Source organism: Acanthochromis polyacanthus, chromosome 17 (assembly GCF_021347895.1).
Source record: "Acanthochromis polyacanthus isolate Apoly-LR-REF ecotype Palm Island chromosome 17, KAUST_Apoly_ChrSc, whole genome shotgun sequence".
Lineage (NCBI taxonomy): Eukaryota > Metazoa > Chordata > Actinopteri > Pomacentridae > Acanthochromis > Acanthochromis polyacanthus.
Genome location: NC_067129.1, coordinates 3,534,285 through 3,550,852, shown reverse-complemented (window position 1 = coordinate 3,550,852; position 16,568 = coordinate 3,534,285). Strand labels below are relative to the sequence as shown.

Below are 16,568 nucleotides of genomic sequence, written 5' to 3'. Positions count from 1 at the left end.
TTTTTGGACAACATATGACGTTTTTGGTCACATTTTGGACGACATACTAAACTATGACGTTTTTGGTCATTTTTTGGACGACATACTAAACTATTACGTTTTTGGTCACATTTTTGAAGACATACTAAACTATGACGTTTTTGGTCATATTTCGGACGACATACTAAACTATGACGTTTTTGGTCATATTTCGGACGACATACTAAACTATGACGTTTTTGGTCATATTTCGGACGACATACTAAACTATGACGTTTTTGGTCATATTTCGGACGACATACTAAACTATGACGTTTTGGTCACATTTCGGACGACATACTAAACTATGACGTTTTTGGTCATATTTTGGACGACATACTAAACTATGACGTTTTTGGTCATATTTCGGACGACATACTAAACTATGACGTTTTTGCGCACATTTTGGACGACATACTAAACTATGACGTTTTTGGTCTCATTTTGTACGACATACAAAACTATGACGTTTTTGTCACATTTTGGACAACATACTAAACTATGACGTTTTTGGTCATATTTCGGATGACATACTAAACTATGATGTTTTTGGTCACATTTTGGACGACATACAAAACTATGACGTTTTTGTCACATTTTGGACAACATACTAAACTATGACGTTTTTGGTCATATTTCGGATGACATACTAAACTATGATGTTTTTGGTCACATTTTGGACGACATACAAAACTATGACGTTTTTGTCACATTTTGGACAACATACTAAACTATGACGTTTTTGGTCATATTTCGGATGACATACTAAACTATGATGTTTTTGGTCACATTTTGGACGACATACTAAACTATGACGTTTTTGTCACATTTTGGACAACATACTAAACTATGACGTTTTTGGTCATATTTCGGATGACATACTAAACTATGATGTTTTTGGTCTCATTTTGTACGACATACTAAACTATGACGTTTTTGTCACATTTGGACAACATACTAAACTAAGAGGTTTTTGTCCGTTTTCTTTTTTGGTCTATTTTCGACTTTATTTGGTCGTCGAAGTGCAAGAGAGACAGCAAATGGGGGGGAAGAGTGTGGTAAAGACTTGCAGCAAAGGGCCGCGAGTGAGATTTGAACCCGGGTTGCTGCATCAGAGAGCAGCCCCAATACATGGGTCATCTTCTCAACCCATTGAGCTATACAGGTGCCTTATTTTTGTTAGTTTTCAGACGACATACTAAACTATGATTTTTTTTGTCACATTTTGGACGACATACTAAACTATGACGTTTTTGGTCATTTTTTAGACGACATACTAAACTATGACGTTTTTGGTAATATTTCGGAAGACATACTAAACTATGACGTTTTAGTCACATTTCGGACGACATACTAAACTATGACGTTTTTGGTCACATTTCGGACGGCATACTAAACTATGACGTTTTTGTCACATTTTGGACGACATACTAAACTATGACGTTTTTGTCACATTTTGGACGACATACTAAACTATGACGTTTTTGGTCATTTTTTGGACGACATACTAAACTATGATGTTTTTGGTCACATTTTGGACGACATACTAAACTATGATTTTTTTGGTCATATTTCGGATGACATACTAAACTATGACGTTTTTGGTCATTTTTTAGACGACATACTAAACTATTACGTTTTGGTCACATTTTGGACGACATACTAAACTATGACGTTTTTGTCACATTTTGGACGACATACTAAACTGTGACGTTTTTGGTCATTGTTGGACAACATACTAAACTATGACGTTTTGGTCATATTTCGGACGACGTACTAAACTATGACGTTTTGGTCACATTTCGGACGACATACTAAACTATTACGTTTTGGTCACATTTCGGACGACATACTAAACTATGACGTTTTTGGTCATATTTCGGACGACATACTAAACTATGACGTTTTTGGTCATATTTCGGACGACATACTAAATTATGACGTTTTTGGTCATATTTTGGACGACATACTAAACTATGACGTTTTTGGTCATTGTTGGACAACATGCTAAACTCTGACTTTTTTTGTCCACTTTCTTTTTTAAAGTATTTTTTTTGTCTATTTTCGACTTTATTTGGTCGTCGAAGTGCAAGAGAGACAGCAGATGGGGGAGAAGAGTGTGGGAAAGACTTGTAGCAAAGGGCCACAAGCGGGATTCGAACCCAGGCTGCTGCATCGGAGACCAGCCCCAATACATCGGTTGTCTGCTAAACCCATTGAGCTATACAGGAGCCTTATTTTTGTTCGTTTTCAGACGACATACTAAACTATGATTTTTTTTTTTCATATTTCGGACGACATACTAAACTGACTTTTTTGGTCATATTTCGGATGGCATACTAAACTTTGAGGTTTTTGGTCATTTTTGGACAACATATGACGTTTTTGGTCACATTTTGGACGACATACTAAACTATGACGTTTTTGGTCATTTTTTGGACGACATACTAAACTATGATGTTTTTGGTCACATTTTGGAAGACATACTAAACTATGACGTTTTTGGTCTTATTTTGGATGACTTACTAAACTATGACATTTTTGGTCATATTTCGGATGACATACTAAACTGAAGTTTTTGGTCATTTTTTAGACGACATACTAAACTATTACGTTTTGGTCACATTTTGGACGACATACTAAACTATGACGTTTTTGTCACATTTTGGACGACATACTAAACTATTACGTTTTTGGTCATATTTCGGACGACATACTAAACTATGACGTTTTTGGTCATATTTCGGACGACATACTAAACTATGACGTTTTTGTCACATTTTGGACGACATACTAAACTATGAGGTTTTTGGCAGATTTTCGGACGACATACAAAACTATTACGTTTTTTGTCATTTTTGGACAACATGCTAAACTCTGACTTTTTTTGTCCTCTTTCTTTTTTTAAAGTATTTTTTTTGTCTATTTTCGACTATTTGGTCGTCGAAATGCAAGAGAGACAGCAGATGGGGGAGAAGAGTGTGGGAAAGACTTGCAGCAAAGGGCCGCGAGCGGGATTCGAACCCAGGCTGCTGCATCAGAGACCAGCCCCAATACATAGGTTGTCTGCTCAACCCATTGAGCTATACAGGTGCCTTATTTTTGTTAGTTTTCAGACGACATACTAAACTATGATTTTTTTTTTTGTCATATTTCGGACGACATACTAAACTGACTTTTTTGGTCATATTTCGGATGGCATACTAAACTTTGAGGTTTTTGGTCATTTTTGGACAACATATGACGTTTTTGGTCACATTTTGGACGACATACTAAACTATGACGTTTTTGGTCATTTTTTGGACGACATACTAAACTATTACGTTTTTGGTCACATTTTTGAAGACATACTAAACTATGACGTTTTTGGTCATATTTCGGACGACATACTAAACTATGACGTTTTTGGTCATATTTCGGACGACATACTAAACTATGACGTTTTTGGTCATATTTCGGACGACATACTAAACTATGACGTTTTTGGTCATATTTCGGACGACATACTAAACTATGACGTTTTTGTCACATTTCGGACGACATACTAAACTATGACGTTTTTGGTCATATTTTGGACGACATACTAAACTATTACGTTTTTGTCATATTTCGGACGACATACTAAACTATGACGTTTTTGCGCACATTTTGGACGACATACTAAACTATGACGTTTTTGGTCTCATTTTGTACGACATACAAAACTATGACGTTTTTGTCACATTTTGGACAACATACTAAACTATGACGTTTTTGGTCATATTTCGGATGACATACTAAACTATGATGTTTTTGGTCACATTTTGGACGACATACTAAACTATGACGTTTTTGTCACATTTGGACAACATACTAAACTAAGAGGTTTTTGTCCGTTTTCTTTTTTGGTCTATTTTCGACTTTATTTGGTCGTCGAAGTGCAAGAGAGACAGCAAATGGGGGGGAAGAGTGTGGTAAAGACTTGCAGCAAAGGGCCGCGAGTGAGATTTGAACCCGGGTTGCTGCATCAGAGAGCAGCCCCAATACATGGGTCATCTTCTCAACCCATTGAGCTATACAGGTGCCTTATTTTTGTTAGTTTTCAGACGACATACTAAACTATGATTTTTTTTGTCACATTTTGGACGACATACTAAACTATGACGTTTTTGGTCATTTTTTAGACGACATACTAAACTATGACGTTTTTGGTAATATTTCGGAAGACATACTAAACTATGACGTTTTAGTCACATTTCGGACGACATACTAAACTATGACGTTTTTGGTCACATTTCGGACGGCATACTAAACTATGACGTTTTTGTCACATTTTGGACGACATACTAAACTATGACGTTTTTGTCACATTTTGGACGACATACTAAACTATGACGTTTTTGGTCATTTTTTGGACGACATACTAAACTATGATGTTTTTGGTCACATTTTGGACGACATACTAAACTATGATTTTTTTGGTCATATTTCGGATGACATACTAAACTATGACGTTTTTGGTCATTTTTTAGACGACATAGTAAACTATTACGTTTTGGTCACATTTTGGACGACATACTAAACTATGACGTTTTTGTCACATTTTGGACGACATACTAAACTGTGACGTTTTTGGTCATTGTTGGACAACATACTAAACTATGACGTTTTGGTCATATTTCGGACGACGTACTAAACTATGACGTTTTGGTCACATTTCGGACGACATACTAAACTATTACGTTTTGGTCACATTTTGGACGACATACTAAACTATGACGTTTTTGGTCATTTTTTAGACGACATACTAAACTATGACGTTTTTGGTAATATTTCGGAAGACATACTAAACTATGACGTTTTAGTCACATTTCGGACGACATACTAAACTATGACGTTTTTGGTCACATTTCGGACGGCATACTAAACTATGACGTTTTTGTCACATTTTGGACGACATACTAAACTATGACGTTTTTGTCACATTTTGGACGACATACTAAACTGTGACGTTTTTGGTCATTGTTGGACAACATACTAAACTATGACGTTTTGGTCATATTTCGGACGACATACTAAACTATGACGTTTTTGGTCATATTTCGGACGACATACTAAACTATGACGTTTTTGGTCATATTTCAGACGACGTACTAAACTATGACGTTTTGGTCACATTTCGGACGACATACTAAACTATTACGTTTTGGTCACATTTTGGACGACATACTAAACTATGACGTTTTTGGTCATTTTTTAGACGACATACTAAACTATGACGTTTTTGGTAATATTTCGGAAGACATACTAAACTATGACGTTTTAGTCACATTTCGGACGACATACTAAACTATGACGTTTTTGGTCACATTTCGGACGGCATACTAAACTATGACGTTTTTGTCACATTTTGGACGACATACTAAACTATGACGTTTTTGGTCACATTTTGGACGACATACTAAACTATGACGTTTTTGTCACATTTTGGACGACATTCTAAACTATGAGGTTTTTGGCAGATTTTCGGACGACATACAAAACTGTTACGTTTTTTGTCTTTTTAGGACAACATGCTAAACTCTGACTTTTTTTGTCCACTTTCTTTTTTTAAAGTATTGTTTTTGTCTATTTTCGACTTTATTTGGTCGTCGAAGTGCAAGAGAGACAGCAGATGGGGGAGAAGAGTGTCGGAAAGACTTGTAGCAAAGGGCCGCGAGCGGGATTCGAACCCAGGCTGCTGCATCAGAGACCAGCCCCAATACATAGGTTGTCTGCTCAACCCATTGAGCTATACAGGTGCCTTACTTTTGTTAGTTTTCAGACGACATACTAAACTATGATTTTTTTTTTTGTCATATTTCGGACGACATACTAAACTGACTTTTTTGGTCATATTTCGGATGGCATGCTAAACTTTGAGGTTTTTTGGTCATTTTTGGACAACATATGACGTTTTTGGTCACATTTTGGACGACATACTAAACTATGACGTTTTTGGTCATTTTTTGGACGACATACTAAACTATGACGTTTTTGGTCACATTTTGGAAGACATACTAAACTATGACGTTTTTGGTCTTATTTTGGATGACATACTAAACTATGACATTTTTGGTCATATTTCGGATGACATACTAAACTGAAGTTTTTGGTCATTTTTTCGGATGACATACTAAACTATTACGTTTTTGGTCATATTTCGGATGACATACAAAACTATGACGTTTTTGTCACATTTGGACAACATACTAAACTAAGAGGTTTTTGTCACATTTTGGACGACATACTAAACTATGACGTTTTTGGTCATATTTCGGACGACATACTAAACTATGACGTTTTAGTCACATTTCGGACGACATACTAAACTATGACGTTTTTGGTCACATTTCGGACGGCATACTAAACTATGACGTTTTTGTCACATTTTGGACGACATACTAAACTATGTGGTGTTTGATCATTTTTTGGACGACATACTAAACTATGACGTTTTTGGTCATTTTTGGACAACATACTAAACTCTGACTTTTTTTGTCTATTTTCTTTTTTGAAGTATTTTTTTTTTGTCTATTTTCGAGTTCATTTGGTCGTCAAAGTGCAAGAGAGACAGCAGATGGGGGAGAAGAGTGTGGGAAAGACTTGCAACAAAGGGCCGCAAGCGGGATTTTAACCCGGGCTGCTGCATCAGAGACCAGCCCCAATACTTGGGTTTTCTGCTCAACCCATTGAGCTATACAGGTGCCTTATTTTTGTTAGTTTTCAGACGACATACTAAACTATGACGTTTTGGTCACATGTTGGACGACATACTAAAACATGACATTTTTGGTCCAGTTTCGGCGAAAAAACCAAGTTTGTTGTCCATTTCCGGATGACATAGTACATTATGACTTTTTTTAGTATATCATGCACAATATCAATAAAACATTTTAAGAAACTGCGATAAAGACACAAAACAATTACGACAAGATTCAAAACAACTGAAATCAGACACAATATGTGGCAAGTGTCTTTTAATGCGATGGCTTCCCACACTTGAAAAGGAAGGACTGGTCGTGCAACAGGATTTCACTCTTTCACTTCTTTTATTTAATTTCATGCAATGAAGGTGGAAGCAGTAGTAGGTGAAACACAAAAAATGAACAAATATAAACCCTATGCTTTCACCTAAAGCAAATACTTTCCATAACCAAATACACCATCAGGTTGAAATAAACATATTGGGTCCTACATTTTAGAACATTTAAATGAACCAATTTCTACCTGAATTATTTACATGCATTTAACAAAATTTATACTGGCATTTTTAACACTTTCCCAGCGTTCAAATAAACAGCAGGCATTCAAACAACCCTCCTGAACAGAACTTCCATCCATCAACCAAGCAGTACATGTTTAACAACACAGCCAGAAAGCACACCTCAGCCAGTCCAGTGAGCGACACATGAGCTTACCGGTGGCCTCTTTTGGTTTCAGTCCTTTTTCCCTTTTATTTTTCAGTTAATGGTTTCTTTCTCTGCCGCTGTTCTGTCAATGTTGCTCTGTTCGTCAGAATGACTGGTTCGGCGTTTATATCGTTTGGTCTCTGGTGTGTGCTGCTGACTGCCTCTAATTGAGCTCACCTCAATATGAGTACAATTACAAGCAAAATTTCAAAAATAGACACAAACCAAGTACAAGGAGACAAACAACAATCAGACTCAAAATGACGACAATGACACACATCTACATTAAATGGACACATTCTTTGACGCTGTGATCATCAATAACCAATAAAGAAATGCTGCATTTCTGACTGTGCCGTATGTGGGAATGAGCGGCTTTGAAGTCATACTGCTCTCTCAGTGCTTTTCTAGTTCCTCTCTGTCATCCGGTGACATCTGGACCCGTCTCACTCCCTCGTCTCTCTTGCGTCCAGGTTCAACCAGTGTTTCGGCGTTTTGGGCATCCTGGACCGACTCCACAGCACCGACGCCAAGTTCAGACAATCCAGACAGTACGAGCGTCACGTTCTGCTCACCAGCTTCACCCCTCTGAACGAGAGCATCCCCGACACCCCCAACAAGGGCCAGTGAGCGGCTGGGACCTCCGACCTCAGGGAGACAGGATTCCCAAACAATCTGAAATACATTTTAATCATTTTAATCTGGAAAGACAACATGTTAGAGACTGTGAAAGTTCTGACAGAAGTTTGGTTGTTGCACGTTTAGCAGACAAACAGATTTCAGTAGGTTTTTATAAGTTTACTGTTGATTTGGAGTCTTTTTAACTTTATTTACATCTTAAGATCTGAGCGGCGTGGCAGAGCAGTCAGTTGTTCAGGGTTATTATCTGCTGACATCCCATTAAAGTGTAAATGTATAAATGTATAGAAGCCCAAATTCACCAGGAAGAGAAAAGCTAAACATGCTGAAAATATGTAATTATATATATATCATAATTTCATTCCAAATTGGAAGCAAATGAAACCCTTGAAGCAGCTCGTTTACCAGACAGGATCACAGATTTATCGACTGCATTTCATCCATAAAACTTCAGATTTGTTTGTCGTTTAAATCCTCTTCTTCTTATCAAGTTAATTTAAACCTCGTGAGAAGGAGCGAACCACTCCGATTCTACTCGGTTTGAACATTGAAATGAGTTTTAATCATTTCAGGATAAAGATTCTGGTTTCACTTGATGTAATTGTGTTTGGAAGACGACCACTGAACACATTCTCACTTTAATGTAGTCGATCGTAGTTTTATATGCAAGCATTAATCCTGATTTACGTGTTTGTCTTATTTTTTATTACATGTAGAATGTAAGGAGAGCACTGTCAGCTCATCAGTGCAGGCTCTGTGGTGCGTTCACTTACCGGTCAGACAGGAGGACAGAGATCTGGACTATGAAGCAGAAAGATTTGGGATTAGTCAGCTAACTTCAAGTTTAACTCTGGGAACCATGCGGTAACCATGGCAACATGCACAGCCAAGCAGAACAAGGTTGTGTTTAACCCTATGATGTGCAACATGGGTCAAAAGTGACCCAGATTCAATAGAATATGGGTCACTTTTGACCCATGTTGACCTAAATTGTTTAAACAATTCATGGAGCTTGATTTGGAAACAGTGGACATGAAAAAACTAAAAGTGTCATAAACTGCCTCTTTTTGTACAGGAGTTATAATAAAACGATCCTTTATTTGGCTGTCAAAAGTGGAAAAAAATCTTTTTTACACCTTAAAATGCTACAGAAACAGCACCCCCCCCCCCCCATTCTGTGGCTTCTAGAAACGGCATCCTGACAGTTCAAATGCTGCAATTTAAAAATTACACTTTAAAAGTGGTAATTTACGGCCCTCCTGTCTTTCAAGAGCATCTGACAGTTTTTAGTGTTTAAATCCTTTTTTTCCCACTTTTTTTTCAGTGAGGGAAGCTAGTTTTAGTTGCTTTAGTTTATTTCCTGTTGACTCCATTTCATTGCTCTGCAGTATCTCAATAAAAGCCAAAAACAAAGACTTATCAAAGCGCTAAAGTCTACTAAAGTTTTATGTTTATATATTTATTCTGTACCTGACTGCAACACAACTGGAGGAATAAAAGGCTGAAATTGTCCTCCAAGCTGTTAGAAACTCCTTCTATAAAAGCTTAGAATCCTGGATGTGTTAAACTCTTCGTAGTCCGGGTTCTCTGTCCTCTGTGGAGAAACAATAAAGGAATATTTGCACTTTTCTGTTCTCTGGCTCTTACACATGCACTCAAATGTTAAATGCGTCTGTATTTTGTAAATAAACCTCCATAATTGTAGCAGAGAAAAGAAAATTCTACTGAGATTCTGATGGAACTGTTTAAGATTAAAATGTTTTGAAAACAAACAGACTTTTCCTGTTTTTTGTGGCGTCAGAACAAAACAGCAGAAATGACGACATGTCAGCCGGTCGTTGAGGTTTTTTTGTCCATTTTGTGTTTTTTTTTCTTTATTAAGGAAAAGCATAATTACTACAAATTACAAATAACACTAATAGCGAATCACGTCAGCCTACAAAGCAGATATTATGAATATTAAATGTTATAATACAAGATCTCATTCAAGTATTTTACATTTTTCCATTTTATATATTTTTTTGTTCCTTTTTTCCTCGTTTTCATCTTTTTTTCCTCGTGACAAGCCTAGGATATTGTAATGTAATGAACTATTTAAATGGTTCATATACAGTTATTTCTTATTCATATGGCTTTATGGAATTCTGTCCTTTTTTTTTTCAAAGTTTTTTTTCAGTCTCCAGACATCGTAACCAGCCATATTCCTCTGAACAACATCGCAAACCCCAGTCGGGCTCTTCCTCTCTTTCCTTTTTCCGCTCCTCCTTTCCTTCCCCATGTCCATCTTTCGTTCCTCCGCTGTCCGTCTTTACGTCCGAGTCGGAGCAGGCGGCGCCCCCTAGAGTTCATTTGGACAGCTAGCAGCAGTTCAACGCTGATAGAGAAGGCTGAAAACTCCCCCCAAAAAAACCACCCGAATCCCCCTGAAATGTCCAGTGACAGGGAGGCGATGATCACATTAGAGGGAGGATCCGAGGAAAAAAAAGCGTTTTCTGTTCTGAATGTGTCGTAGCTCTTAGTTTTCCCCTCCAGTAAACACTTTGATGCATCGACTGATCCAAATCTCCCTGAAGATAAACCAACGAAAGATTAAAGGGGAAAAAAAAAAAAAAAAAAAGCTTCACTTTGCCTTTTGACGTCCAACAAATTCTGGATTTAGAGGAAGAATCGAAAAAACACCGACAGGACAATCCGCCTCCGGAACAGAGAAACACGAATCCTCAAAAGAAAAACAGGCACAGTTTCCTCTAAGCGTCACGATTTTTCCAACTAATTCCTCAAAATTGTCTCTCGACGACGCGACTCTAGCAAAAAAAAAGAGGCAACAAACAGCGGAAAAGAGTTCATTTCATTTGTTTTAAGACTCGTGATCTCATTCAATTCAAACCCAAAAAATGAAAATTGTTTTTCAGATTTTTTTCTTCTAGACTTTGAACACAAACTACTAGAACTGGAGGCCGCAGGTTGGAAGTGGAAATGCTGCTCTCAATTAGGCTGAAAGTGAACCGATTTCAACATGAAACGCTATCAGCTGACAGATTTTTTTTTTTTTTTACACTGAGGACCTGATGTCAACGTTCCCTTTTGTGAGCTTCGCCTCCAGCCGAACACTAGAAACACGGCAAATTAAAAAGCATTTAAGATAAACATGAGAACGTTTTTAAAAAATAAAGAAAAAAAAACAAAAAAGTTAGCGTACGTACACGTGTAAGGCAAATATATCATCTGTTCTATCAACAATAAAACAAGTAGCAGGGAGCTGAAATCATTTCTCTTCATCTGTCAAATTCACATTTACATTAGTGGAGGAGGGAAAAAAATCACTTCAGTTTGATATCATCAGTTCTGGAGTCAGAGAAAGATTTTAGAATCCACACTGAAGGAAGAGAGGGAACAAACTGTTCAGTCTTGAGTTTCGAGACGTGGAGGTCCGAGCCGCTCGCTGCCGCATCCAGACCCGTCTGGAGCTGATGTGGAACCAGAAGAGGAGGAAAGCGTCGAGCAGCAGCCAGAGGCCGAAAAGTCTGAGCCTTTAGTGTCTCCACCCAGAGCACCACGACGGAGCACCACGGCCCTCTAATCACCATCGCTTCTTCAAGTAAACCAGATTTGATGATTCCAGTCCTGGAGCGTCGCCGACGGCCGGCGGATGGATGGATGGATGGATGGATGTACGGATGGATGCAGCTCGTCCGACCGGGGAGGAGGAAAGTCGGGAAGCACCCAAAGGAAGATCATCTCCCTTCTGACTCTCCACCTCACGTTTAGTTTCTTCCGTTTTTCTGTTTGTTTGAAGGGTGGAGGAAAAGGCGACGCTTCCATCAGGTTGACGCGTTTCAGCACAAAAAGCCACGAGTAGCAAACACGGGGAAGAAATACAGGATTTGTAACAGACCGAATGACACTTGGAAGACAGCTGAGAAAAGGTGAAGGGGATGGACAACAGCTTGGCAGGCGGAGCGCCCCCCGGTGGTGGATATACGGTGATTCTGATGCTGTACAATCGACAATAAGGTGGCGGGCACGAGTTAGAAGCAGTAAAACCATTAAAATAAGGCAACTTTCAATGATCTTGTCCAAAGTGAGGGGTTCATACAAGTCCTTTCTCGTTTTTTTTTTTAAGCATTTGGTTCTTTAATATTTTCCCCTCGATGTCCAGCCACAAAGTGAATCAAATGTTTGTAGTTTTCAGCCCCTCTACTGAGCACTCGGGGCTCTGCGGATGGAGAAGTCGGTCGCTCGGTTCAAACCACTTTGGTCCGGCTGGATGTCGGGAACGTGGCGGCCTCCAGCGGGCCGCGGCAGATTCTCAGCCGTGTTCAGACTATTTCCACGTCTCCCATCCCGCCTCACGCTGAGGAAATAATCATCATTAATCTGAGATCTGGGCGAGGAATCAAAGGTCTTTCAGCCAGCAGGACAGTGACGGTCAGAGGGGGTCCACATGAAGAACAGAAACAGGAGAAGAAGCCGTCCACCGCGTGGAAAACGTCCGCAAAGAAAAACAAGTGCTTGACACCTCATCTGTTCTTCCCCTCCTTAAGACAGAAAGTTCTTAAAATGATTCAATAAACCGAGCCGCATTAATTATTCATCGTCCGTATTTCTCAAAAGAAACAAAATAAAGTTCATGCTTGGTGAAGAGCTGATGCCCCTCCCCCTCCTTGGCGCAGAGAGAACCGGCGACTTGCAGACGTGGTCGAGTCGATCCGAGTGTTCGTGGGGTTACTTCAGTGTCTTGGCATCGTGTGGGGGGTCGGCGGGTGGTTTCTGGCTGCTGGGTTTGGCGTCGGCGGGGCCCGAGCCGGTCTGGCTGTGGGGCCGGCTGGAGGGCTGGGAGGGATGCCGGCGGCGACCGTCTCCGCTGGACGAGTGCCTCCTCCGGCCTCCTTCCTCCATCGGCGGCTGAAACCAGAAATAATCAGGTCAAAGTTTACCGTTTCTGGTGCACAGTTCATGCAGGTTGCTTTCCTTCTGCTATCGGTTTGCTAGCATTAAAAAAAAAAAACAAAAAAAAAAACCTTAGCTACACGAAACAACACGGTCCGCACAGAACAGGAGGACTTTTTGTCACATAGCTCACATTTTTGCTATTTTCAGGCCTAAAATCAACCAAACCTCACACGGCATATTTAGAGAAAGACTCTAAACATTTTATATACGACTGAGTAAAATTGAAAGTTATTTATAACCTGTGGACTACTTTATAATAAATAACTCAGAAAGCCTGAACTTAATAAAAAGAACACAAACCTGTGTCTGAATAAACTCGTTTTATTATTGTTTAACTAACTAGAAGGTGGTTGTTATTAAATTTGGACGGTTATTAAGTTGACATTTTAGTGATATCCAGTTATTTTTTATTAATAAGTGACTGTTTCTATAATAAATAATTCTGGAATATGTAGACATGATCATAATGAACATCTAAGCATTTTTTTTTTTTACTTTTAATAAAAATGTTTTCCAGATTTATCCCATGGACTTCAGAAATCTCTTAATTATTATTATTATTTTTTTTAATTAATTATATTTTGACCCTGGAACAACCTAGAAGTAGCAAATTACAAACTGGAAACGACTCTTTTTGCTGAGGACGATAATAAATTATCCATTTTTTTTGCTAATGTTTCACCAAAACAATTCACTGTTCTGCAGAGAAAACATCACTACAGTAATTTCTTTAAATAAATCAGAGTGTTTCCTGACAGCTAACGGTCATTATCTGCAGACGGAGCTGTGGAGATATTTCTGGCTTTGCGAGATAAAGTTCCGCCTTGTGTCGCCACAGAAACCGCTTCAATTCTGATCAACCTTTCATGAAACATAAATAAACATTTAGATCACATGTGACCTGCTCAGAAGGAATCGCTTCTTATTTTTGATTTCTAATCTATGAACATCAACCTCATTTTCAAATAGCAGGATCCACTTCCTGCCTCAAAACTGCTCATTTATCCTGAAATTAAGCCGACCTCTTCAAGGACCGCTGGAAGGTTTGCAGGAAGTGAGAAGGTCCCTTCCTATCGACACTAATGAGCACCAAGGATGTTCCGCTTACGTCAATTCTGAAGTCCTCCAGGCGCTTAAACTTGCTCAGACACTCCTGCAGCTTGGGGTCGATCTCCAGGGTCTTGGCTTTGGAGTATTTGAGGAAAGCCCAGAACTTCTCCAGACCGTAGAGCTGGCCTGTGATCAGGAGACACACAAATGTAATTAGGTGTGTCTGAAAGTGAATCCTGCTCTGTAGAACAACTCAGACACCATCTGTTTGCATCGGCGCCTCCTGAAAGAGAAGGATTGTGTTGTTCTAATAAAGGTTTCCTCACCGGCCTCGTAGTCTTTCATGGTTTCCTCCTGGAAGTCCTTAAAGATGTCCGGCCGGAACTTCTTCTCCAGACCGTAGCTGTAGTACCTGAACAAGCACTCCAGACCATACCTGCAGCACATGGAGGGGAAAGAGTTTAGAAAATTACTAGGACACATACTGTCTATTAACTGAACCAAGATCACAGCAAACGGATCCTCATCTGGTGAATGTTCAGAAAAGACGGTTCAACAAGTGAACTCTGGAGTTTGTGGATCAGAAAAAGACAAAACAACCAAACAAATGTCGGCTCAGTCTGCACCACTATCCTTTAACATCAGAAGTAGTACCGTGGCGTACATTCGGTTTCTGGAGCAGTGGATCATATGTTGGGAATAAAAAAAGTGTTTTCTGTAGAAAGAAATGAGCCCTAAAAGCATCTCCAACTGGGATCTGTAGCTGCTGAGTCTCTGATGTAGTCAACTTCAATCTGACTTCAAATTACAATAAACTGCTGCCAAATGTTAGCCAAGCCGCACTAGACAACCCACGGCAATGAATTTAATTCTCTGCCAGGGTGGGTCTAGTTACCCTCCATAAGGCTCGAGGTTGGATTCTCCTAAAACTGGCCGGACCAATCACCATGAAGTGTAGAGTCAGAAGGCGGGCGTAACAAAGTGACGACAGAGGCGCGACGATTCTGACAGAAACAACCGGCGCACAATAAACAGTTATCTTTCGACTCTGCTTTGGCCACAGCCCTTAAAGATTTGAAGCTAAAATTCAACTTGAAAGATAAACAAAGGACGGCGCTGAAGTGTTTCATTGAGAAGAAAGACGTATTTGGACTTATGCCGACGGGATATGGCAAATCCTTAATATACCAGTTGGCTCCGCGGGTTGGGAAGCTAATGGGACTTAGCCACAATCCAGCGGTGCTCTCGGAACTACGTCAGCCTATTCGTTGTGCTGATTGGTTGTATACCTACCCAATTGCTGCAGAGGGATTTGAAAGACAACCTTTTAGCCCGCCTCCCTCCCTGTCGAGCGGCCCTAGACCCTTGTGCCGTCAGAAACATGGGTGTAGCGTGGCTAGGCTAGCCAAATGTATTTTTAAGGAAGTCTATTGTCTTTAGTGTTCTCCTACTCCTAACCTAATCTTCTAGGTCAAATCGATCTGATTGATTTTAAAGCAGAGGTCACATCTAGTTTATTTACCGACTTCAAACCCAAATAGTTTAAGGACAAATTAAAAGCTGTTGACTTTATATAGTCTTCACATATTAGAGTCTAAATAAAAGATTAAACATTGTATATAAAGTCAAGATTCCTTTTTGTGCCAAACTTTGTATACTGGGAATATATCCCAAAGATTCTGCATACACCAAGAAACAAACTAAAGTGTTGGACTTTGGACTGCTGCACACCAGGAGAGCCATCGCCTTGAACTGGAAGAGCATGAAGGCTCCTTCTATGAAACAATGGATAAAAGAACTATCAGAATGCATTGGCCTGACTTACATTACTAAAGGAAAACTGGAAGAATTTGTACAACTATGGGAACCGTATGTGAGCTTTATAGTGTCTGGAAAATAGGAACATGACATTCAAATTATTACTGTTTTACTTTCTATGATTATTACTGTTAAGCACATGCAACTTGGATGTGTATGTGCACATATATGTGCATATGGGTGTCAGTTGGTGCAGGTCTACCAGCTGTGAATGGGTATCTGTGTCTTGATGTATGTTCTTTATGTGTATTATCATTTACCTTGTTTTGTATAAAAATATTTGAAAAAAAAAAAATCAAACGTTCAGTATCGTCAACACAAAAAAAATAATAAAAACACTGAAATTCTTTTGAGTCTTTTGAAACTGGATGCAACAAGTGAGGGGTTGATCAGACGGTGAAGCTGGAGACTACACAGCCCCAAACTAAAACATTTCCTGCTTCATCATCTCTGTACGTCTAAATTAAACCATAATTTATTAAGTTAACATCGTGCTGAAGTGGGAGAGATTTAAAACTAATGACTGAGGCGATAAACTCATGAGGAGAATGTTTACTGAGATGACAGATGAAGTAGGAAGTAGAATCATTTTCTATACAATCAAACTTATTTTTGTCGCCCCCTGGTGGTTGTCAGAAAGAATGCAACACTGGCCTTCAT

General features: G+C 39.1%; 2 protein-coding genes across 9 annotated transcripts in view; one reads left to right on the top strand and one right to left on the bottom strand.

Moving 5' to 3' along the window:
* faxdc2 (fatty acid hydroxylase domain containing 2) overlaps window positions 1-9,859 on the top strand; it is a 33,827-nt gene extending 23,968 nt beyond the window's left edge. Inside the window, exon 9 of the mRNA XM_022194371.2 lies at window positions 7,922-9,859. Within this exon, the coding sequence (XP_022050063.2) occupies window positions 7,922-8,078 (157 nt within the window). The 3' untranslated portion in view covers window positions 8,079-9,859. The remainder of the gene's footprint in view (window positions 1-7,921) is intronic.
* Window positions 9,860-9,925: 66 nt separating this feature from the next.
* Window positions 9,926-16,568, bottom strand: part of larp1 (La ribonucleoprotein 1, translational regulator) — an 83,342-nt gene continuing 76,699 nt past the window's right edge. For all 8 annotated transcript variants that reach the window (XM_051937390.1, XM_051937392.1, XM_051937393.1 and 5 more), the window contains 3 exons: window positions 14,417-14,526; window positions 14,149-14,276; window positions 9,926-12,992 (listed from right to left, as the gene is read on the bottom strand). In XM_051937390.1, the coding sequence (XP_051793350.1) occupies window positions 12,813-12,992; window positions 14,149-14,276; window positions 14,417-14,526 (418 nt within the window). In that variant the 3' untranslated portion in view covers window positions 9,926-12,812. The remainder of the gene's footprint in view (window positions 12,993-14,148; window positions 14,277-14,416; window positions 14,527-16,568) is intronic.